The sequence below is a fragment of the Microcaecilia unicolor genome, chromosome 5 (assembly GCF_901765095.1).
Source record: "Microcaecilia unicolor chromosome 5, aMicUni1.1, whole genome shotgun sequence".
NCBI classification, from domain to species: Eukaryota; Metazoa; Chordata; class Amphibia; order Gymnophiona; family Siphonopidae; genus Microcaecilia; species Microcaecilia unicolor.
Window position 1 is genome coordinate 47,524,154 of NC_044035.1, and position 25,066 is coordinate 47,549,219.

The following is a 25,066-nucleotide window of genomic DNA, read 5'->3' on the forward strand; positions in this document are numbered from 1 at the left end:
CCACACAAGTGGGGGAGGGGAATCCGTCCAGCTCATCCCCGAGGAGCGGGGGAGGGACACCACCCCGCCGATGCGGGGGGATCTGGCTTATCCTGCAACCGCAACTGCGGGAGGAGCTGACTGACCCTAACACCGCCGAAGCGGGAGGGGTACAAAGCTGCCCTACAGCCGCACGAAGCGGGAGGGAGTGCCGGCAGAATTTTAAGTCTCAATCCAGCCCCGTAAAACGGAGGGGAGAGGAATGCAGCAGCTCACTGTAACACAAACCCGTCTCAACTCTTGAAGAATCCAATTGAAAAAACTTGAACACGAAGTCCTCCTGAAGTAACTGAAGACTAAACTTGAACCTGAAATGCAACCAGAATATAAACAGTACAGATATCTGGGAGGGGCTATGGATTGATCAGCTATGATTAATGGAAAGAAAATTATCAGGTATGTTACATAATTTTACCTTCCATATCATCATGCTGATCAATCCATAGACTGGTGGGATGTACCGAAGCAGTACTCACCCAGGGCGGGACATTGAAATCCCTGACCTCAACACTGAAGCTCCAAACCGGGCTTCCGCCCGTGCAGCCACAGTCAAGCGGTAATGCTTGGAGAACGTATGGGCCGATGCCCAAGTTGCCGCCTTGCATATCTCTTCCAAGGAGACGGACCCGGCCTCTGCCATCGAGGCCGCCTGAGCTCTAGTGGAGTGAGCCTTCAGCTGAATAGGCGGCACCTTCCCCGCGGCCACATAAGCCGCTGCAATGGCCTCCTTGACCCATCTTGCCACTGTAGGCTTAGCAGCCTGCAGACCCTTACGAGGACCTGCAAACAGGACAAACAGATGATCCGATTTCCGGAAATCATTGGTCACTTCCAAGTATCTGATGATGACTCGTCTCACATCCAGATATTTGAGAGCAGAGTATTCCTCTGGGTAGTCCTCCCTATGAAAGGAAGGGAGACAGAGCTGCTGATTCACATGGAAGCGAGAAACAATCTTGGGCAGGAAGGAAGGCACTGTGCGAATAGTCACTCCTGCCTCAGTGAACTGCAGAAAGGGCTCTCGACATGAGAGCGCCTGGAGCTCGGAAACTCTTCTGGCTGAAGTGATAGCCACCAAAAAGACTGCTTTCAACGTCAGGTCTTTTAGAGATGCCCTCGACAAGTGTTCAAAAGGCGGCTTCTGCAATGCTCTTAGCACCAGGTTGAGATTCCACGCAGGCACCACTGAGTGCAGAGGAGGGCGCAGGTGATTAACTCCCTTGAGGAAACGTACCACATCTGGCTGTGAAGCCAGGGAAGCACCCTTCAGGCGGCCCCTGAAGCAAGCCAGAGCCGCTACCTGGACTTTAAGGGAACTGAGCGACAGGCCTTTCTCCAGACCTTCTTGCAGGAACGCCAACACTGAAGAAATTGGAGCAGTGAAGGGAGAAAGTGAGCCTGCTTCACACCACGCTGCAAAGGTACGCCAAACCCTGGCGTAAGCCGTAGAAGTAGAGCGCTTCCTCGCTCTCAGCATAGTGGCGATGACCTTGTCTGAGAAGCCCTTCTTTCTCAGACGCTGCCGCTCAATAGCCAGGCCGTAAGACCAAAGGGGGAGGGATCCTCCATCACCACGGGACCCTGATGTAACAGGCCCTGCTCCACTGGCAGCAGCAGAGGATCGTCGACTGAGAGCCTGATCAAGTCCGCATACCAGGGACGTCTGGGCCAGTCCGGACCCACCAGGATTATCCGGCCCGGATGCTTTGCCACCCGGTCTAGCACCCTGCCCAACATGGGCCAGGGCGGGAACACATAGAGAAGCTCTTGTGTCGGCCACTGTTGGAGAAGAGCATCTACTCCCAGGGATCGAGGGTCCCGTCCTCTGCTGAAAAAGCGCGGCACTTGGCAATTGGCCGATGACGCCATCAGATCTAGGCTCGGCTGGCCCCAGCGCTTCGTGATGTCCAAGAACGCCTAAGCAGATAGCTGCCACTCTCCGGGCTCCAAGGTATGGCGACTGAGAAAGTCCGCCTTGACATTCATGACTCCGGCAATGTGGGCCGCTGACAGCTGTTCCAGGTTCGCTTCTGCCCACTGGCATAGATCCATGGCCTCCTTGGCTAGAGGGGCGCTCTTGGTACCTCCCTGGCGGTTGACATAGGCCACAGCCATGGCATTGTCCGACAGGACCCGTACTGGCTTCAACGCCAGTACCGGGATGAACTCCAAAAGCACCAACCGAATGGCTCTGAGTTCCAGGAGGTTGATAGACCACTTTGCCTCTGCAGGAGACCAAAGCCCCTGCGCTGTCCTTCCCAAGCAGTGGGCTCCCCAGCCCGACAAAGAGGCGTCCGTCGAGACGACAATCCACTCCGGGGTCACCAGAGGCATTCCTGCAGACAACTTGTCCGTCTGCGTCCACCAGCTCAGCGCCTTGCGCACTGCTGGGTCCAAGGGAAGGCGCACAGCATAATCCTCCGACATCGGAGTCCAGCGCTGCAGCAGAGAGTGTTGTAGTGGTCTCATATGAGCCCTGGCCCAGGGCACTACTTCCATCGTGGCCGTCATAGAGCCCAACAGCTGCATATAGTCCCAAGCCCGAAGAGGAGAGGCTACTAGGAACTGGTCCACCTGAGCCTGAAGCTTGACAATCCGATTGTCTGGCAGGAACACTCTGCCCACTTGGGTGTCGAATCGAACTCCCAGATACTCCAGGGACTGAGTTGGGCACAGCTGGCTTTTCTCCCAGTTGATGATCCACCCCAGGGAGCTCAAAAGAGCAACCACTCGGTTCACAGCTTTGCCGCACTCTGCATAAGAGGGGGCTCGGATCAACCAGTCGTCCAGATAAGGATGGACTTGTACTCCTTCCTTCCTCAGGAAGGCCGCGATGACCACCATTACTTTGGAGAAGGTCCGCGGAGCAGTAGCCAACCCGAACGGGAGGGCTCTGAACTGGAAGTGTCAGCCCAGTACTGCAAAACGCAGAAAGCGTTGATGAGGAGGCCAGATGGGAATATGCAAGTACGCTTCCTTGAAGTCCAAGGATGCCAGGAACTCTCCTGCTTTCACTGCCGCTATAACAGAGCGGAGGGTCTCCATGCGAAAGTGCCGAACTTTCAAGGCCCGATTGACCCCTTTGAGGTCGAGGATAGGCCGTACAGAACCTCCTTTCTTTGGTACCACAAAGTAAATGGAGTAACGTCCCTTGCCAAGCTGATTTTCTGGCACCGGAACGACCGCACCCAGGCGGATCAGATTGTCCAAGGTCTGCTGCACTGCCACAGCTTTGACCGGAGACTTGCAGGGAGAGAGTACAAACCCGTCTTTTAAGGGTCGGCAGAACTCTAGCTTGTAGCCGTCTCTGATGACTTCTAGCACCCAAGCGTCTGAAGTTACTCTGGTCCACTCGCCCAGAAACGAGGACAGGCGTCCTCCAATCTGCACTGGGCCATGGACCAAGACCCCGTCATTGGGTACGAGACCCTGGGGAAGGACCGGAGGGCACACCTCCGGGACGGCGGTCTCTGCGAAAGGAATGCTGCTTGGGGGAGAAGTTCCTTTTGAAGGAAGAGGGGGCAGAGGAGCCCGACTTGCCCGGGCGGTACCGACGGGCTTCCTGAAACCGTCCTCTGGAGATACCTGGGCGAGCACTGGCCCGAGCCCTGACCTCTGGTAACCTCTTGCCCTTAGACGTGCCGAGATCGGTCACGATTTTGTCCAGCTCGACCCCAAAGAGCAGCTTGCCTTTAAAAGGCAACTTAGCCAGGCGGGACTTAGAGGCGTGGTCCGCAGACCAATGTTTCAGCCAAAGCCGCGCAGAGACTGTCTGAGCCATGCCTTTAGCCGAGGCTCTCAAGACATCATACAGTAAGTCTGCCAAATAAGCCAAGCCCGATTCCAGGGCCGGCCAGTCAGCCCTCAAGGAAGGATCCGAGGGGGAAGCCCGCTGCACAATCGTCAGGCACGCCCTGGCCACGTAGGAACCACAAACTGAGGCCTGCAAACTTAAGGCAGCCGCCTCGAAGGACGACCTTAAGGCCGCCTCCAATCTTCTGTCTTGGGCGTCCTTTAGGGCCGTGCCACCTTCCACCGGCAACGCCGTTTTCTTAGTCACCGCAGTGATTAAAGAATCCACGGTAGGCCAAAGAAAGGCCTCACGTTCACCTTCAGGCAAAGGATAGAGGCGGGACATAGCCCTAGCCACTTTGAGGCTCGCTTCCGGGACATCCCATTGAGCCGAAATTAAGGTGTGCATGGCATCATGCACGTGGAAGGTTCTAGGCGGGCGCTTCGTCCCCAGCATAATGGCGGAGCCAACAGGGGCTGAGGGAGAGACGTCCTCCGGAGAGGAAATCTTTAAAATGCTCATGGCCTGTATTAATAGGTTGGGCAAATCCTCTGAGCGAAAGATCCGTGCTGCAGAGGGGTCATCCGCTCCATCCGAGCGGGAATCCGTCTCCTCCAAGGAATCCCAAAGGACCGTTGGGAGAACTCAGATACGCTGCCCTCATCTACATCAGAGGAAACAGCGTCCTCTAAGGCCTGGGAATCCACCCGAGGGTGTTTACTTCCGGGGGCCTCAACCCCTTTATCGGATAAAGGAGAAGGGGCAGCGTTCTGCATAAGGAAGGCCTGATGCAGCAGCAAAATAAACTCGGGGGAGAAACCCCCCAGACTGTGCATTTCAGCAGTCTGGGCCACAGCCCCAGACACACCCTCAACCGGCGCTCGCAAGAGCGGGGGAGAAACATGCTGCGCATCCAAGATGGCGTCCGGCGCGAAACTCCGCGAAGGAGCCGCGCGGGAAGAACGGCGCTTAACTTTAGCCGCTTTTTTGCCGTCGCCCAAATCAAGGGCGTCCATGGCATGAACGTCTCCCAGCTCAAGGGGGACCCAAGAAGAAGCCATCCGAGCAGAGTGGCCGGCCAAGATGGCGGAGGCGAGGAGCGGGGGATGGGCGTTTATGGCGGGAAAAACCGCCACACCGGAGGAAGACCCGGGACACTGACCGGCCTCCGAACTGACACCCAACAAGGACGAATCAGGCTTTAATACCCCCGCATCCCCGCTAGTAGCGCACACGCGGTCCGGGGAGCGATTCTTCGCGCCCTCGCCCTGCGACGCCATAGGCCACGTGGAGATCAATCGGGGAACCCCCTGCCCGCTATAAAAAAGGTAAAAATTACCTGCTTCACGCTCCGAGCTGTAACGACCTGGTGTCCCAGTGAGTAGCTGCAATAAACGTTTAAATAAACGTCGAAATAAACGCCTTTAAGGACGTCCAAAAATTTATTTATTTTTTTTTTTTTGTTAACGGAGCCAGCGGGAGGGGGGAGAAAAGGAGGGACCTGGCGCCACCAGGTTTGCACTTGCTCAAGAAGAGCCCTCAACCCCAGGTACTCAACAAAACCTAAAAATTAGGCTTGGAGACCTAGCCAGAGCTGCTGCTGTGTGTGACCACCACCTGCTGAGACAGAGAACATACTGAGGAGTTTCCGGCAGCACATGACCACATATAGGGAGGCAAAAGTTTGCTCTCTATCTCCACCTGCTGGTAGATGGACACAACCCACCAGTCTATGGATTGATCAGCATGATGATATGGAAACAAATGTTTTGCAATGAAGGGAGCATGGCTGGGCGCACGAACGGAAGGGAGCGGGCAGGTGAGCCGGACCACACAAAAAAAAAAAGTGCCGGTACACTGTACCGGCGCAAAAAAAGCACTGCATGGCAGAAACACTCGTCCTTGCAGCGTATCGAAGGAGACTGAGACGGTTGAGAGTCTTGAGGCGGCACTTTACCACCCATCCAAGAGATTGAAGAAATTGGACTGCTTGATCCATGGCCTGCAGACTCCCCTGACATAAACTTTACTCTGATTAACCAACCGTCCAGGTAAAGATGAACTAGAATGTCCTCTTTTCTGAGAGCCGCTGCCGCCATGACCACCATGACCTTCATATAAAAGGTACGAGGAGCCATAGCAAGGCCGAAAGGCAGAGAACGAAACTGATAATGCTTGCCTAAAACTACAAAGTGAAAAAAATTGCTGGTGCAACAGCCAAATCAGGATGACAGGATAGGCCTCTGTTAAATTTAGAGCCTGACCAAAAGGTTACTGACCAAAGAGTTTCTACATGAAAACTGGTGGCCTTGAGCGCCTGGTTGACTGCCTTCAGATTACTTAAAAAAAATAATAATAAATAATAATAATAAATAATCAGTCGAAAAGACCTCTCTCTTTTCGGGACGACAAAGTAAATGGAATAGCGACTCATTCTGATCTCCATGGGAGGAACTGCACAGACAGCCTCCTGTAAGTCAAGAAGCCTCTCTAGGGTATCCCTGACCGCTCTCGCCTTGAGACGAGAACAGGGAGACTCCAGGAAAGCATCTGGCAGCTTCTGCGCAAACTGTAAGGCGTACCAGTCGCGAATAACCTTGAGAACCCTCTGATCGGAGTTAAACTGAGCTAAGCCAGCTCTCACAGGAACTGAAGGTTGGGCACAAAGACCATCATTGGAAAGGATGCACAGGAGATCTGAAAGGAACATAAAACATAACAGCAGCCATACTGGGTCAGACCAATGGTCCATCTAGCCCAGGATCCTGTTTTCCAAACAGTGGCCATCAGGTCACAAGTACCTGTCAGAAACCCAATTAGCAGCAACTTTTCATGCCACATCTCTGCCTCCATGCCGGGTACCTTGAAAGGACTGAAATCTCTGAAAAGTAGCTACCTTGCCCGGTCTGAACCGATGAAAATCTCTGCCACATCCCCAACTAGAAAGAAGACTGACTAGACGACCTAGGACGATACTCAGGCAGTTGAGAAACCTTAGTATTTCCCAGATTCTTAACCAATTTATCAAGCTCATCACCAAAAAGAAACAGTCCTCAAAGGAGGAACTTACTAAGCTTAAAAACTTAGAAGCTGCATCAACTGACCAACCTTGAAGCCAAAGCGATCGACATGTAGCGACACAAAACCATGAAAGCAGAGCCACCTCATCATCTATTAAAGAGAAGTCATCCAAAGTCCTATCTCAAACTCTTTCAGACCAGCAAAAAAAAAAAAGCCCTGGCCACTAAAGATCCACAGATGGCTGCTTGTACCGCTAGAGCGGAAACATCAAAACTAGAGTCTCCATATGCTGATAATGGACATCTTTCAGAGCCCTGCCTCCATCTACAGAGACCGTAGTTTCCTTGGTAACCGCTGAGACGATTGCATCAAAAACTGAAGGAATGAGAAGAGATTTATCCTGATAGGGAACTGGATAGAGACGAACCACGGATCTCGAAAGTCTGAAAGGAGAATATGGCACATCCCACTGTGACTGGACAATATCCCTAATGTCCTGATGCATTGGCAATATTTTGCCTGCCTTTCTAATGTCTTTGACCAGAAGATCAACTTTACGCCCCTCCACGGCCATAGTTTCCTCCTCAAAATGCAAGGTAGAAGAGACCACATATATGAGCATAAATCTTCTTTATGGAAAATTCTCACCAGTTAAGGACCTTCTCCAGGGAGGATCATATCATCAACTGGATCTACAGGAGCGGTGTCCTCAGAATGTTCTGTATCGGCAATGTCAACATCTTCTTTGAGGTAGGGCATTTCTCAATCTGTATCAGAAGCATTCCCTTCCTCCAAATCCCAGGAGACCCTGGGCCTCTCAAGAGAAGACAGAGGCTTTGCTGACAAATCAGAGGGAGCTGAAGAGGAGCCTGACTTGTGCAAGAGAAAGGCTCTATGCATTTGAAGGACAAATGTATTTGTTTGTTACATTTGTATGCCACATTTTCCCACCTATTTGTAGGCTCAATGTGGCTTACATAGTTCCGGAGATATGGTTACAGACTAACATAGTAAAATAGTAGATGACGGCAGAAGAAGACCTACACGGTCCATCCAGTCTGCCCAACAAGACAACTCATATGTGCTAGTTTTTGTGTATACCCTACTTTGATTTGTACCTGTGCTCTTCAGGGCACAGACCGTATAAGTCTGCCCTGCACTATCTCCGCCTTCCAAACACCAGCCCCGCCTCCCAACCACCGGCTCTGGCACAAACCGTATAAGTCTGCCCAGCACTATCCCCGCCTCCCAACCACCAGCCCCGCCTCCCACCACCGGCTCTGGCACAGACCGTATAAGTCTGCCCAGCACTATCCCCGCCTCCCAACCACCAGCCCCACCTCCCACCACCGGCTCTGGCACAGACTGTATAAGTCTGCCCAGCACTATCCCAGCCTCCCAACCACTATCCCCGCCTCCCAATCTCGACTAAGCTCCTGAGGATCTATTCCTTCTGCACAGGATTCCTTTATGAATATTCATTGTGGATATCCTGAAAATCCGACCGGCTAGCATGCCTCCAGGACCAGGCCTGGGAAACACTGCCCTTGTCTTTAGCTTCCACCTCATCCCACCCTATCCCTTAGCCAAAGCTACCTTCAGGTGCATTATTTTGCTCTAAGAGTTTTGCATTAAGGAAATCACACAGCATTTGAAAGAAATACAGCCACCTCACGTCGAAGAGTCAAACTAGTTCTCTAAAGTCCTGTATAAGCACATTGCCACAACACCTTTGCCAAAGCACACAACCAGACCCACTGAAGACCGTCTTGAACTTGCGCAAGACCAATGCATCTATTCTACTAGGAGTGGCCTGCGGGTCTCAGCCTCTCAGTACAAATAAGAACGCCGGTGCACAGAAGAAAAGAGGAAATACAAAACTAACAACTAATTTTTTTTTTTTTTTAAAGATGACAAAGCTCAGAAAGAAAAGAAAGGGAAGATAGTAGTAGTACTAAAGGGCTCACAACCTTCCACCTGCTGGAGACTGAGAATACTGAATCTTCCTCTAGCAACCCAGGGCTCTTTATTGGTTCTCACGAGAGCCAGAATTCTCAGTCTGCACAACCCATCAGTAACTTTTTGGGCTGGTCCGGAGGGACACTAAGGAATATAGCATTAACATCCTAAACTATAAAATTTATTTAAATAAAAATCAAGTTATAATAAAATAGAAACTGTATTTACCTCCTGAAAAGTTCTTTCCTTTGCTCCATAACCCAGGGTCTTCCATAAAATCCTGTGGAAAGTAAGATTGAAGTTGACACATTAGATTAAAATAAAATACTAGGGTCTTTTCTTTCAAACAATTAAACTACACATTTTAAAAAAAGAATAAAATGTCACAGCCAAATAAGATCATGCAGCTTTTCTTTTTCTCCTAAAGCACTCCATAGGCCAACAAAAAAACAAAAGGAAAGAATAAATGTAGGAAATGTCTGAACACAGATCAAACTCAAGAATGAAAGCAAAGAGTTTTAGTTACATATGCAACATAAATGTCAGAAGACTGTAGAGTGGTGCTTTTAACTAGAAAGTATACACAATTGAAACCCTACACTAGGGTAAAAAATGGGAACTGTACAAAGTAACTCCCAGTTTATATAATCAGAACCTGAAAACGGTTAGCATACAAGGATCAATCTTTACTCTTGGGCACTTCTGTACAAAAATTCTGAAAAAGTTTTGCATGCTGCATAACTCTGATGCGTGCTCTTGCTACCCTCAACCCCCCAACCAGGAAAAACCCTTTAGAGTGCTTTCCCTAAATGCCCCACCTGCTCCTTTCAATATTTTAGCAGAGCTAAAAATACAACTTGCTAGATTAGCGATACCTCTGATTTAAGAGGCATTTAAGATCTAGACGCTACTCTTGCATTACTGAAAGACCAACATTTTGTCATCCTTACTGTTGCCGGAAACAGAGCAAACACTGAATGATTTCCCTGCTGCACCAGCTGGGAGAAGACAGGAAAGCAAATCAGTCCAATTTGAACTAATCTGGTAAAGAGAGGAACTGACTGGTAAAATCAGGGGTTGACACAAGAGACAAATATGCAGATGACATGTCCTGCCCCACCCCACTTTTCACATCCTTACCCCGCCCGTCACATATTCCCCTCCCCTGCCCCCCCCCCCCCCCGTCACCTTCCCTTACTACTACTACTACCTCTTCGGGGCAGGAAAGAGCCCCCTCTTTCCCGCCCGGAGCTCTGTCCTTACCCTGCATCCTGTTGCTGTGACCATCTCGGGAATCAAAATGGCCACAGAGAATTGAAGTCTCGCGAGGCTGCTTCAACTCTCTGTCGCCATTTTGAATCCCGAGATGGTCACAGCAACAGGATCAGGGCAAAGGCAGTGCTTTGGGCAGGAAAGAGGGTCTCTTTCCTGCCCCAAAGAAATCACTAGACCACCAGGGCAGTAGATAGTAAGTAAGGGAAGGATAGGCCCACCGGACAAACGGGCGGACAGGCAAAACCCGTCCGGACGCCCGAACATGTCCTCAAAAAGAGGACATGTCTGGGTAAATCCAGACATATGGTAACCCTAACTAGAGGTAAACAAAACTGATCTACAAGTTACAGAAAAAAATGCGAGTTTGATCCTTGATAAGGTTTGCTAACACAGCAGGTGCTGAAAAAATTGGTCTTGTAAGGTTCATAAAGAACAACTGAATGAGTTAAGTATTATTGTCAAATCAACAATAAAACTGCAAATCAGTATTTAGAACAGAGCTTTCAAAAATGAAGGTTGGGACCCCAAATAGTTTCACAAAACCAGTGTTTAGGATCGTGCCATGGGTGGCCTTTTTATAGGTGCATCGTTACTCTGCACCTCCAGGGAGGGGGGCCCATACATTTGGCTGCTATGGGGTCACAGCCACAAAAAAAAAAAAAAAAAAAACCCTGAGGAGCACAGATTTAGAATCCATTCAACAAGAACTGGATATCATGGACTCACTATCTTCCAGCAAGCTACTTGGTATCAGTTCTGATGAAGTCAGCATGATTACAGCAGAAACTGGATTAAATAACAAAAGTTTAGCAGAACCTGAGCCATGTTACATCGGAGTTCCCAAGGCTAAGTATATTGGAAGATCCTGATTCAAGTTCATAAGAATTTGTACAAATTCTAATATAACCGAAGAAAAAATATAGTGGGGGAGTGTTGAAAGCGAACATACGTGTCAATTAGTTAATTAGTTTATTAAGATTTTCTATACCGCCAGGACTGGCAGCATTAAGCATTTGGCTGTTTACAATGCTAAAACACATTTCAGAAAAGGAAAAGAACTACAAAATATGATAGGAAAGCAACAATACACATACAGAAAAAAAAGGAGGGGGGGGGGGGAAGGAGCACACACAAAAAGGGGAGAAGGGCAGGAGAGAAACTAATTTGGGGAAAAAGAAGGACAGTAGCTATGAATCACTGCGAGGATTACTTTAGAGAAAAAGCATTAATGACCAACCAGGTCTTCAATTTTGATTTAAAATTCCTAAATTAGGATTCTGAACGGATTTCAAGCATGAAAAAGTTCCAAAGAAAGGGGGCAGGGCTTGATATACCGCCTTTCTGTGGTTTGATTTGATTTGCTTACTTTATTTATTTTTTTGTCTATTAGATTGTAAGCTCTTTGAGCAGGGACTGTCTTTTTTCTATGTTTGTGCAGCGCTGCGTATGCCTTGTAGCGCTATAGAAATGCTAAATAGTAGTAGTAGTAGTTTTTACAACTACATTCAAAGCGGTTTACATATTATATACAGTAATTTCTTTATACCTGGGACAAGGGAAAATTAGTCCTTACCTGACAATTTTCTTTCCATTAGTCCCAACAGATCAATCCAGAGACTTGTGAGTTATGTCCCTCTACCAGCAGGTAGAAGTGACCCCTCGTTCTGAGTGATGAGGGTTGGAAAATACTCCAATCTCTACAGTTCCTCAAAGGACAACTCCAGAAGAGGAGGGAACCAAATCTGATGCGGCCAGAAGGGTGTAATCAGGATCATGGTTCTGCGATCTTGCTTGAGTTTCAGCAAAGTCTTCCCTACTAGAGGTATTGGAGGATACGCATACAGAAGGCCTGTTCCCCAATGAAGGAGAAAGGCGTCTGACGCTATTCTGTCGTGGGCCTGAAGACTGGAACAGAACTGAGGGACCTTGTAATTGATTTGAGTGGCAAAAAGATCCACTGAGGGGGGTGCCCCACGCAAGGAAGATCTTGCGGGCTATGGCCATATTCAGAGACCACTCGTGAAGTTGCATTATCCTGCTCAGCCTGTCGGCCAGACTGTTTACACCTGCCAGAAAAGTGGCTTGGAGAAACATGCCCTGACGGCGTGCTCAAAGCCACATCTGAACAGCTTCCTGACACAGAGGGCGAGATCCGGGGCCCTTTGCTTGCTGGTGTACTACATCGCAACCTGATTGTTTGAATCAAGATGATTTGGTTGGACAGCCGATCTCTGAAAGCCTTCAGAGCATTCCAGATCGCTCGTAATTCCTGGAGGTTGATCTGAAGACCTGTTTCCCGGAAGGACCAGGCTCCTTGAGTGTGAAGCCCATCTACATGAGCTCCCCACCTTAGGAGGGATGCATCCGTCGTCAGAACTTTTTGTGTCTGAGGAATTTGGAATGGTCGTCCCATGGTCAAACTGGCCCGGATTGTCCACCACTGAAGAGAATTTTGAAAACCGGTGGACAGTTGGATCACATCCTCCAGATTCCCTGTAGCTTGATACCATTGGGAAGCTAGGGTCTGTAGGGGTATGTCCCTGTGTATCCCTTGCTGGTCTTGGCCTATACAAGCCTATGACATCTTGTTACTAGAAGATGGCTGCTGCAAACCTCTGACCTGCACATCTCTGTGTCAGAGTCAGCTTCAGTTTGTGGAAAATCACCGACAGGCTTGCTGAAGCCAAGGACACTCTGTGCTCCAATTATTCCCCTTCTATCTCGGAGATGATGAGAAGGGAGGCAGGCATGGCACCAGAAGTTACTATTTCCAAGGTCACAAAGAAAAAAAACAAGAACTCTTCTTGCCCATGCACAGGATGGTACAAGAGGATAATTGGTATCACCTGACCGAGAGGCGCTGGAAGAGCGGGAAGAGTTGGGGAGTTAGTTAGTCGGAATCCTTGGAAGAAGGTGGAGGTGGAAAGAAGACCAGTGACCTAAGAAGGTCCACCAACTGATGAAGATTGTAAGCTCTTTGAGCAGGGCCTGTCCTTTTATGTTAAATTGTACAGCGCTGCGTAACCCTAGCAGCGCTATAGAAATGTTAAGTAGTAGTAGTAGTAACTGTGTATCTGGAAGAGTACCGTGTGATTCAGCTACCTACAAGGTGTGACCTGTGCCTTTGCTGACTGCTGCAGAGTGCCTGTCGTGGCTCTGACGAAGACTCGCTGATATCTCAGCTTGAGTCTGGGAAGTAACCTGTGCTACTCCTGAGAGGCGTCCCCGTCCCCGGAGGTCAGCCTGCCTGGTGAGAGAGACACAGTGATCTATCTCCTATTATTCTGGGTTAGTGAGTGGTGATTACCTGAGCATAAGGCTGGTGTTAGTCATAACCTTGGTCGGGAAAGAAGCTGCTAATTACCATACTACCTCGTAACATAGTTATTGCATTCTAATCAGTTGTGCAAGTTTACCTAGCAACCAGTAAGAAATGTGTGTAGTGTGAGAATATAGTTGTAAGAATTACTGCCAGTATTTTTGTTCAGCCAAAGCTTTGCCAAATCTCTATTTTGTATATCTTTTTTTTATATTATCCATAATAAAGCTAATATATATATCTCAGCCTGATTTCTCAGCTCTCTCTCTGACCGAAATAGTGGCATGTAGGGCCATAGACAAGGTTTTCCCCCTTCTCCTAGACAGAGAACAGAATATTTTGCTTGCGGATAGTTCTGTTGGGAAACCTTGTTTCAGGTAATTTATTATCTGGGAAATCCGCCTACAGGTCCACTGAGCTGATCTCATATGTAGACGTGCCATGGGTGTTACATGTACTGTAGAGGCCGTGTGCCCCAAGAGTCTCAACATCTGCTGAGCTGCGATCTGCTGAGACGCTCAAACTGTGGACACCGGGGACAGGAGGTTGTCTGTCCTTGTCTCTGGAAGATAAGCCCGAGCTGTCTTCGTGTCCAGCAGTGCTCCAATGAACTCCAATTTTTGAACAGAGTTGAGATGGGACTTGGAGTAATTTATTACGAACCCCAGTAGCTCTAGCACCTGAATAGTCATTCGCATGAACTCCAGAGCACCTTCCTCCGAGGTGCTCGTTACTGGCCAATCATCGAGATAAGGAAACACATGCACTCTCAGTCTGCATAGCGATGCTGCAACTACTGCTACACACTTTGTAAACACTCTGGGTGTAGACGCCAGACCAAAGGGCAGCACATGGTACTGAAAGTGCTGCGTTCCCAGCTGAAATCGAAGATACTTCCTGTGAGCTGGAAGTATCGAGATGTGTGTGTAAGCATCCTTTAAATCCAGGGAGCATAGCCAATCGCTTTCCTGAATCATGGGAAGAAGGATGCCCAGGGAAACCATCCTGAACTTTTCTCAGAGTAGGAATTTGTTCAGGGCCCTTAAGTCTAGGATGGGACTCATCCTCCCTGTTTTCTTTTGCAACAGCAAACCAAATTCTCCAGACACAAGAAGATGTTAATAATGTAAAACTCACAATGGATGTTTTAGTGAAAGATAAACTATTAATATATTGTAAAATAGAACAAATAGAGAGCTATAACCGGTGTTTAGCACATAGATTATTGAATGTCCCAAAATCACTAGCTTTGACGCCACATAAGAAATACCTACAAGATATATTGGAAGTATCCTCAACAAATATGCCTCCGTGTAACCAAAGTAGAAATTAGACCTTACCTGCTAATTTGCTTTCCTTTAATCCCTCTGGACCGGACCAGGATTGGACTGATGGGTTGTGTATGCCTACCAGCAGGTGGAGACTGAGAAAGTTCTGAGACTAGAGAGCCAATGAGAACTCTGGGCATATGACACTAGCCTCAGTATTTGACTAACAAAGCAGAAAAGAAAGAACACCCTTCTGTCCACCGTAAAAATCAAAGCAGCCACAAAGCACTCATTAAATGTGCTTTACTAACGGCCATGCCGTGTATTAGAGCTCACCAGCAACTCTCACCAGAGAAGTGGTATGGCCCACTTTTATATATATATACACACACACACATATATATATACACATACACACACAGTAAAAAAAAAAAAATGTTAACTATAAACTTACAAAACAACTCCGTCTCTGCTAAATGAACTAACACTTCCAATTATAAGAAAAAAATCTGAAGAGTTGCAATAACATGGGAGGGGCCTGGTCCAGTCCAGAGGGATTAAAGGAAAGCAAATTAGCAGGTAAGGTCTAACTTCTACTTCCTTAGCATCCCTCCGGACCAGACCAGGATTGGACTGATGGGAAGTAACAAAGCAGTAGTCCTACGGGAGGGACCCCAGCAAGCCCGCTGTGTACTCGAGACGCAAACACACCCTCCAGCCGGCACTGTACATCAAGCCTGTAATGTTTAGAAAAAGAATGAAGAGAAGACCACGTTGCTTCCTTACAAATATCTGCTTGAGGTACCAAGAAACACTCCGCCCAAGACGCGCCTGCCCCCTCGTGGAGTGAGCTTTAACACTGTCTGGGACCGCTCTACCCACAAAAATGTAAGAAGAAGCTATCATTTCCTTAATCCATCGAGATAACGTGGGCTTAGAAGCAGCCAACCACTTATGGGAACCAGCAACAAGAACGAAAAGACGTGCGACGAAAGTCCACTCCTCAGTAACTGCGAGATAGCGTTTAAGCACTCTCTTAACATCCAAAGTATGCAACTTCCTCTGCTCCTCCGAGCCTGAGTAAGATCCCAAAACTGGAAGAATAACCGATTCAGAAAGATGAAATTTCCAAAAATGGAGATCTGCAGGAAAGAGCTTGCAACTCCGAAACCCTCCTTGCTGAAGCCATGGACACTAAAAACACCACTTTAAGAATCAAATCCTTAAGAATGGGAAAATTAGGTTCTTACCGTGATAATTTTCTTTCCTTTAGTCATAGCAGATGCAGCCATTACAGATGGGTTGTGTCCATCAACCAGCAGAGGAAGATAGAGAGCACACTTTTTTCAGTGCCTCATACCAGCTTGCTCCACTGCCTCTCTTCAGTATTTGAAGCTTCCAAAGCAGTATGGCAAACCGCAATGGGAATAACATGAGCTTTCCTCACAGCGAACGATGGCCCTACAACAAAGGGCATTAACTCAGAATGGAGGGAATAAACATCCTCCCGGAAGGAATAAACTCATCCTCCAAAACATGAAACTGGAGGGAATTAAGTCATCCTCCTTTAATTGAACAAGAATCCTGAAGGCTGTTTTCTGACTTTCTCCCAAGAACGAAATCTCCAGGAAACACGAACAGAACCTGAAATATACAGCAGATATCATCAGACAGGGAGGGATCATGGCTGCATCTGCTGTGACTAAAGGAAAGAAATTATCACGGTAAGAACCTAATTTGTCAACAAGCAGATGCAGCCATTACAGATGGGATGTATCAAAGCAATCCCTAGATAAGGTGGGAACAAGCCACACCACGCGCCAGCACTTGCGCTCCAAAATGTGCGTCCCTCCTGGCAGCCACATCCAGCCTGTAATGTCGGGCAAAAGAGAGCTTAGAAGCCCATGTTGCTGCACTACAAATCTCTTAAAGAGAGAGTGCTCCAGTTTCAGCCCAAGAAGAGGAAATTCCTCTAGTGGAATGCGCCTTAAAGGCATCAGGCGGAGTCCGGCCGGCAAGCAAATAAGCTGAAAAGATAGATTCTTTAAACCAGCGGGCAATAGTGGCTTTAGACGCTGGAGACCCTCTGCGAGGACCTGATAGCAAAACAAACAGATGATCAGAGGTCCTGAAAGAGTTAGTAACTCGCAGATACTGCAGCAGAGTCCTGCGCACGTCCAAAAGGTGCAATTGCCCAAAAGATTCTGGAAACTCCTCCTCGACAAAGGAGGGCAAGAAAATAGGTTGGTTTAGGTGAAACGCTGAAACCACCTTAGGCAAGAAGGAAGGCACGGTCCGAACCATGACTCCGGACTCTGAAAACTGCCGAAAAGGGTCTCTACAGGACAGCGCCTGGAGCTGTGACACCCGTCTCGCCGAAGTAATGGCCACTAACAAGACGGCCTTCAGTGTCAAATCTTTCTCTGAAGCACGCCGAAGCACTAGCCCCAGGTTCCAAGCTGGACAAGGTGCACACACGGGAGGACGGAGCCGAAGCACCCCTCTAAGAAACCGTGCCACATCCGGATGAGCAGCTAAAGACACGCCTTCAACCTTGCCACGCAGGGAGGCCAACGCTGCCACTTGCACCCGCAGGGAATTATAGGCCAAGCCTTTTTGTACACCATCCTGCAAAAAGTCCAGAATCGGCGAGACAGGAGCCCGCAGGGGTGTGATCTCTCTGGAAGCACACCAGACTTCAAACTGGCGCCAAATCCTGGCATAAGCCACGGAAGTGGCGCTTGCGGGCTTGCAGAAGAGTGGTAATTACTTTATTGGAATAGCCTCTGCCTCTCAATCGCCAGGCCATAAGACCAAATCGGCCGGCATCCTCCGGAACCAGAGTTCCCTGAAGGGGATCCTCTACGAGCATCTGTTGTAGGTCCGCATACCAAGGCCTCCTGGGCCAATCCGGGGCGATGAGAACCACTTCTCCTGGATGCAGCCGAATCCGCAGGAGCACTCACCCTATCAAGGGCCACGGAGTAAACACATACAGTAGGCCCGGAGGCCAGGGTTGAGCCAAGGCATCCAACCCCGCCGCGCGAGGATCTCTCCGTCTGCTGAAGAAGCACGGGACTTTGGCATTGGTGCTTGTCGCCATTAAATCCATTACGGGCTTGCCCCACTTGGCACATATCTGCAGGAACACTTCGTCTGCAAGTTCCCACTCCGCTGGATCGATCTGATGCCTGCTTAGATAATCGGCTTGCACATTGCTCTGACCTGCAACGTGAGCTGCCGACAGAAACTGTAGATGCAGCACGGCCCAGTGGCAAATTTGTTCGGCCTGTGCGGCTAGAGCTCTGCACTGAGTGCCGCCTTGTCGATTTATATAGGCCACTGCTGTCGTGTTGTCCGACATCACTCTGACAGCCAATCCTTCCAGGGTCACTTGAAAGGCCAGAAGCGCCTGAAACACCGCTTTCAACTCTAGGCGGTTGATGGACCACTCCGACTCCTCGGGTGTCCATAGACCCTGGGCATGCTTCCCCTTGCAATGTGCGCCCCAGCCTTTCAGACTGGTATGTCACCACTAGGCACCAATCGGGGAGCGCCAGCGGCATCCTCGCCGTAGCATGCTGAGAGCCACCACTCCATGCTGAGTCGGGCCGCAGGGAGCCAAGAGAGTCTGCATTGGTAATCCTGAGACACTGGAGACCATCTTTGGAGTAGAGGTCTCAGGTGCGCTCTCGCCCAGGGCACCAGTTCCATGGTGGCCGTCATCAATCCAAGCAGCTGGACAATGTCCCAAGCTCGCGGGCGGGGCATCCTCAGGAGCAGACGGACCTGATTCTGAAGCTTGCACCGCCTTTGCTCGGGTAGGTACACATACCCCGAGGCCGTGTCGAACCTGGCCCCCAAATAGTCTAGAGACTGCGAGGGGGTCAGGTGACATTTGGCCAAATTGACGTACTGAGACCACTCAGCCCAGAGATTGAAGTACTGAGACCACTCTGGCTGTTATATGCTGACTCTCTGCAGCAGAGTTTGCTCGAATGAGCCAGTCGTTCAGGTACGGGTGAACCCGAATACCCTCTTGCCTTAGAAAGGCAGCTACTACCACCAAAACCTTCGAAAAGGTGCCGGGAGCTGTGGCGAGGCCAAAAGGCAAGGCCCGGAACTGGAAATGCTTTCCCATCACCGCAAACCTCAGAAACTTCTGGTGCGGGGCCAAATTGGAATGTGCAAGTAAGCTTCTTTCAGGTCCAGAGACGTGAGAAACTCTCCTGGCTGTACCGCCGCAATGACGGAGCACAGGGTTTCCATGTGAAAATGCCGCACTCTCAGGGACTTGTTTAATTTTTTTAAGTGCAGAATAGGACGAAAAGACCCACCTTTTCGCGGCACCACAAAGTAGATTGAGTAGCGGCCGCAGCCGTGTTCGGCGGGAGGTACCGGGGACATGGCCCCTATCTGAATCAGACCTTGTAAAGTCTCCTCTACCGCCGCCCGTTTGGCGGCAGAACCGCATCGGGACTCCACAAACACGTCTCTTACAGGGGCATCGAATTCTATTCTGTAACTGTCTCTGATCAGGTCCAAGACCCACTGATCTGAGGAAACGTTGGCCCATTCCTCGGCAAAGACGGAAAGACGTCCTCCGATGACAGGAGTCGAGGAGAGGGCCGGTGCACCATCATTGACAGGGTCGCTCCTGAACTCCAGGCCTTGAGCCAGTGGCTGCGGAATGTTTGTCCGAGCGAAAGGAGTTCCTCTGCTGAAAACGGACACGAGAAGTGAACCCAGCAGAACGCCCCGGGCGGTACCTTCGAGCTTCACGGAAGCGAGGTCTGTAAGAGGAGTGGACCGCCGCACTCTTAGAGGAAGGCCGAGGCCTACCTTCAGGCAAGCGCTGGGGTTTAGCCTCACCCAGGCCCTTCACAATTTTCTCACCAAACAGGAGAAGGCCTTGAAAGGGCAACTTCACCAACCTTTGCTTAGAGGCCATGTCCGCCGCCCAATGCCGTAGCCAAAGAACACGGCGAGCCGCCACTGCTACTGCCATGTGTTTAGCCGAAGCTCTGACAATATCATAAAGGGAGTCAGCAAGAAAGGACAAGGCCGACTCCAGCCGCGGAGCCACATCTGAAAAGGGCTCCGCTCCATCACCGGGCTGTTCCACTGCCTGTTGCAACCAAGCCAGGCAGGCTCTAGCAGCATAACAACTGCATGCAGACGCCCGAATAGTGAGACCTGCAATTTCAAATGACCGTTTAAGTGCTGATTCCAGTCTACGGTCTTGAATATCCTTCAGGGCAACACCTCCTTCAACAGGGAGGGTAGTTCTCTTTGTCACAGCCTAAAGGGCATCCACTTTAGGCATAGCAAAGCGAGCCATATGCTCCTCACTCAGAGGGTATAAATTGCCCCAAAGCCCTGGAAACTTTCAAAGGTCCCTCGGGGTCAGCCCATTGAGCCGAAATAAGCTCTTGGATGGAGTCATGCAAAGGAAAGGCTTGAGCAGGCTTTTTGGTACTAGCCATCCTAGGATTCACAGAGGAGGCTGTGCCACTGGCAGGGTCCTCAATAGAGAGAGCCTGCAAGGCATCAGAAATAAGCGCTGGCAGCTCATCACGGTAGAAAATCCTCACCGCGGAGGGATCGTCCAGATCCTGAGTCACTTCTGCACCAGACTCTGGCTCCTCAGACCATGAAGGCCTGCCAGAGTCCTCCGAATCCTCGCAGCCCGACCACGGGGGTGGGGGGGAGAATGGAGGTGCAGCACTCTCTGAAGGGGAATGAGCACTTCTGCGCTTCATATTCTGCCAATTATCAGGGAATAACGCCTCAGAGGGCATACCCAGGCTAGAATCCACCGGGGGGGGGGGGGGCATTAGAAGAGGCCCATGCCGGGCTTTGTGGGAGAGCTCTTTTAAGCATGTATGCTTTCTGCATTAATAAGACAAAATCAGGGGAGAAAAACTCACCCTGGGCACCCGGATCTCTGCCAGGGCTAGTAGCTCCCATATCAACCTCACTCCGAGGCCTCCCCCCGAGCTCAGGGCTCTCCGTCTCAGCGGAGGTCGCGCCATGTGGTAAATTCAAAATGGAGCCCGCTGCCAGCTCAGAGTGCGAAGAATCGTCGCTCGCCATGCTCGGGCCGGCTCTAACTTCTGTACAGCACGATTTACAGAGCCCCGCTGCTGATCTGCGCTTGCCACACTTGGAACAGAACTTTACTGTCTCCGCAGCCATCGCCAAAAACGGCGGTAAAATTCAAAATGGCGATTCGCTCCAAAATCGCCCCGATCGCGGGCCCACCCTGGAGGAGTCAGAAAATACTCTTACCTCACTGGACTGAGTATCAGAGCTCCGGTCCCACAGAGAAAGACAAGGAAAAACCTCCGTTCCAGCGTCTAAGCGCTTTTTTTTTTTTTTTAACGCTGTGAGGAAAGCAGAAGTAAATAGAACTCCGGAGGCTCAGGTGAGTGGGAAAGGCAGGGAAAGGGCGAACCTATGTGCCTACATCCACTGTTGGTGGGGAAGGACAGGGAAAGCTAAGCAATGTGTCCACATCCACGGAGGTATGGGTAAGGCAGGGAAAGGGCGAACCTATGTGCCTTTAAAGTGAAGCTGCTATAGCCTCCAACACCCCTGCTAACAACTGGCAAAAGCAAAGGAGCAACCTCCAGGCAGATTTTAGATGGAGCTCGAAGAAGCTGCAGCCACTCTGCTAGGGGAGATAGAGAATACTGGAGAGAGGCAGTGGAGCAAGCTGGTATGAGGCACTGAAAAAAGTGTGCTCTCTATCTCCCTCTGCTGGTTGATGGACACATCCCATCCGTAATGGCTGCATCTGCTTGATGACAAGGAACAGACAACGGCTCAAAAGGAGGACCAGTTAGAGCCGAAAGAATAATATTGAGATCCCAAGATGGAAAAATCGATCTACCTGGAGGGCGAAGAAGACTAACTCCTTCTACTAACCTATAAATGTACTCACTCTGCTGCTCCCCAGTATCTCTCCACACTCGTCCTTCCCTACACCCCTTCCCGTGCACTCCGCTCCATGGATAAATCCTTCTTATCTGTTCCCTTCTCCACTACTGCCAACTCCAGACTTCGCGCCTTCTGTCTCGCTGCACCCTACGCCTGGAATAAACTTCCTGAGCCCCTACGTCTTGCCCCATCCTTGGCCACCTTTAAATCTAGACTGAAAGCCCACCTTTTTAACATTGCTTTTGACTCGTAACCACTTGTAACCACTCGCCTCCACCTACCCTCCTCTCTTCCTTCCCGTTCACATTAATTGATTTGATTTGCTTACTTTATTTATTTTTTGACTCTTTGAGCAGGGACTTTCTTCTATGTTTGTGCAGCGCTGCGTATGCCTTGTAGCGCTATAGAAATGCTAAATAGTAGTAGTAGTCTTACCTCTAATTCGACCTCTGAAACAGGAAAGGGCCGCCGTCTGAACCTTCAGAGTAGAGAGAGACAAACCTTTCTCAAATCCCCGCTGCAGAAAATACAACATCTGCGCTACAGAAGCCCGAAAAGGAGAAATACCAGCCTCTTCACACCAAGCTTCAAAAATCCTTCAAGTGCAGGTATAATTTAGATAGGTGGAGCGCCGAGACCGCAACATGATAGCAATTACTGGAATCGAATAACCTCTTTTAGTTAAGCGAGCTCATTCAAGAGCCAAGCCGTAAGACAAAAATCGAGCCGGGTCTGGATGTGGGATTGGCCCTTGTAACAGCAGGGACTTGTGAACCAGAAGACGAAGAGGAGTCACCGACCGAAGACGCTGAAGGTCCGCGTACCAAGGACGTCGAGGCCAGTCTGGAGCCACCAGAACTACCAGACCCCGTGTTCTGTGATTGCTGCAGGAGGCGACCTAAGAGAGGCCACAGAGGAAACGTGTAAAGGAGATCGGAAGGCCACCTCTGTAAGAGGGTGTCTATTCCCGCAGCTTTTGCATCCTTCGGTGACTGAAGAATCGAGGAACCTTTGAATTGAGACTGGAAGCGAACAGATCTAAGACTGGAGTGCCCCCCACTGCGCTACTATCAACTGAAACGCTTGATCGCTGAGAGACCATTCCCCTGGATCGAGAGTGTGCCGACTGAGAAAATCTGCCTGAATGTTTTCTACTCCTGCTACATGGGAGGCTAAATGGCGTAGAGGTGAACTTCTGCCCACGCCATGAGTTTGGCCGTCTCTTGACTCAAAAGGCGGCTCTTCGTTCCCCCCTGGCGGTTGACATAAGCCACCGCTGTGGCATTGTCCGAGAGAACTCGTTCCGCCTTGCCCGCCAGGAGGGAACGAAACTCCTGCAGAGCCAGCCAAATAGCTCTGGTCTCAAAAAGGTTGATGGATTTGGTCCCCTCCAGAGGAGACCAGAGACCTTGGGTCAACCTGCCCAAGCAATGGGCTCCCCAGCCCCGAAGACTGGCATCTGTCATTAAGGCTACCCACCGAGGAGACTCCAGCAGCATTCCTGTGACAAGATTCTTTGTCCGCAGCCACCAGAAAAAAAGAGAGCTGCGCTCCTAGGATCTGAGAGGTAACCTCATCAGAAGAGAGTCCGACTGAGAGGACCACCGGGACAGCAGAGACAATTGTAGAGATCTCATATGAGCCCTGGCCCAGGGAACTACCTCTATCGTTGCTGCCATGGACCTCAGGACCTGAAGATAATCTCGAGCACAAAGGTCACACGTCTGTGAAGTAAGTTTAATACCTGAGACCGCAGTTTGACAATTCTGTCCTGGGGAAGAAACCCTCTCCCCTGAGCCATGTCTAAGGTAACCCCTAAATAACCCAGAGACTGAGAAGGAACCAGACGACTCTTGGCTACATTTACCACCCAACCTAGAGACTGCAAAAAATTTACCACTTGATCCGTAACCTGGCGACTCTCTTCATAAGACTTTGCCCTGATTAATCAGTCATCTAGGTACGGGTGGACTAGGATTTCCTGCTTCCTGAGAGCAGCTGCTACCACAACCATAACCTTGGTAAAAGTGCGCGGAGCTGTTGCTAGGCCAAAGGGCAGAGCTCGAAACTGGAAATGGCAACCTAGAATCACAAAGCTCAAAAACTTGTGGTGAGCAGACCAAATAAGAATATGTAGATAACCTTCTGTCAGATCTAAGGCCGTTAGAAACTCTCCAGCCCAAACTGCCACTATAATTGATCGCAGAGTCTCCATTCGAAAACTTGTGACTCAGAGCTTGATTGACAGCTTTGAGATCTAAAATAGGACGAAAGGATCCCTCCTTCTTGGGTACCACAAAGTAAATGGAATAACGACCCTCTCTGTACTCGGAAGAAGGGACTGGACAAATAGCCTGAAGATCTAAGAGCCTTTCTAGAGTCTCCCGAACCGCTCCTGCCTTTTGACGAGAACGACAGGGAGACTCCAGAAAAGCGTCTAAGAGAGGCCTTGCGAATTCTAAGGCATTACCTTCACGAATGACTTCCAAGACCCACTGATCTGAAGTAATGTGGGCCCACCTCTGATAAAACTGAGAAAGCCGAGCTCCTACAGGAACCAAAAGAGAGGCCCTCACACCTTCATTGGTAGGAGGGGGTTCGAAAACCAGCATCTGAGACTCTACCTCCTCTGCGGAAACTGCGAAAGGACCGAGTCCTACTAAAAAAACCGAGACCTCTTGAGCCTGAGCTCCGCGCCCAGTATAAAATCTATGAAAATCTCTCGCCCTACCACGACCAAAGAACTCCGACCAGATAGACGAGGCCTATCCTCTGGAAGGCGAGGAACCTTAGATTCTCACAAAGAATTCACCAACTTATCCAAGTCTACTCCAAATAAAAAGGAACCCCTAAAAGGAAACTTACTGAGCTTAGACTTGGAAGCCGCATCCGCCGACCAACCTCGTAACCAAAGAGATCGGCGAGCTGCGACACCCAGTGCTAAGGACTTAGAAGAAGCCCGCAGCAGATCATACAAGGTATCTGCTAGAAAAGCAGATCCCGTCTCAATCTTGGCCACCTCTACATCTATAGCAGTGAGATCGTCCATAGATCTAGCCAGAACTCTCTCCGCCCAGCAAAAACAAGCTCTAGCCACTAAAGATCCGCAAATAGCCGCCTGCCGCCAACGATGAAACATCAAAACTATTCTTAAGCAGAGAGTCCAACCTCCTGTCCTGAACATCTCAAAGAGCTGTTCCTCCGTCCACAGGAACCGTATTACGCTTGGTAACCACCGATACCACCGCATCGACCACCGGAACCTTAAGAAGAGCTCTACTTCTGGTACTGGGTAAAGGCGGGACATAGACCTGGCTGGGCGAAAAGTAGAATCTGGAACTTCCCACTGAGCTTTAACAACATCCCAAACATCCTGATGCATGGGAAAAGTTCTACCTGAAGATCTAGTGCTTTTAACCAATAAATCAACCTTACGGACCTCAGGAGCCG

The 25,066-nt window shown here is 49.8% G+C and overlaps 1 protein-coding gene across 1 annotated transcript in view; it reads right to left on the minus strand.

The window, feature by feature from the left end:
• The window catches only part of OGA (O-GlcNAcase), a 314,455-nt gene that overhangs the window by 284,832 nt on the left and 4,557 nt on the right, over window positions 1-25,066 (minus strand). Inside the window, exon 2 of the mRNA XM_030202855.1 lies at window positions 9,041-9,092. Within this exon, the coding sequence (XP_030058715.1) occupies window positions 9,041-9,092 (52 nt within the window). The remainder of the gene's footprint in view (window positions 1-9,040; window positions 9,093-25,066) is intronic.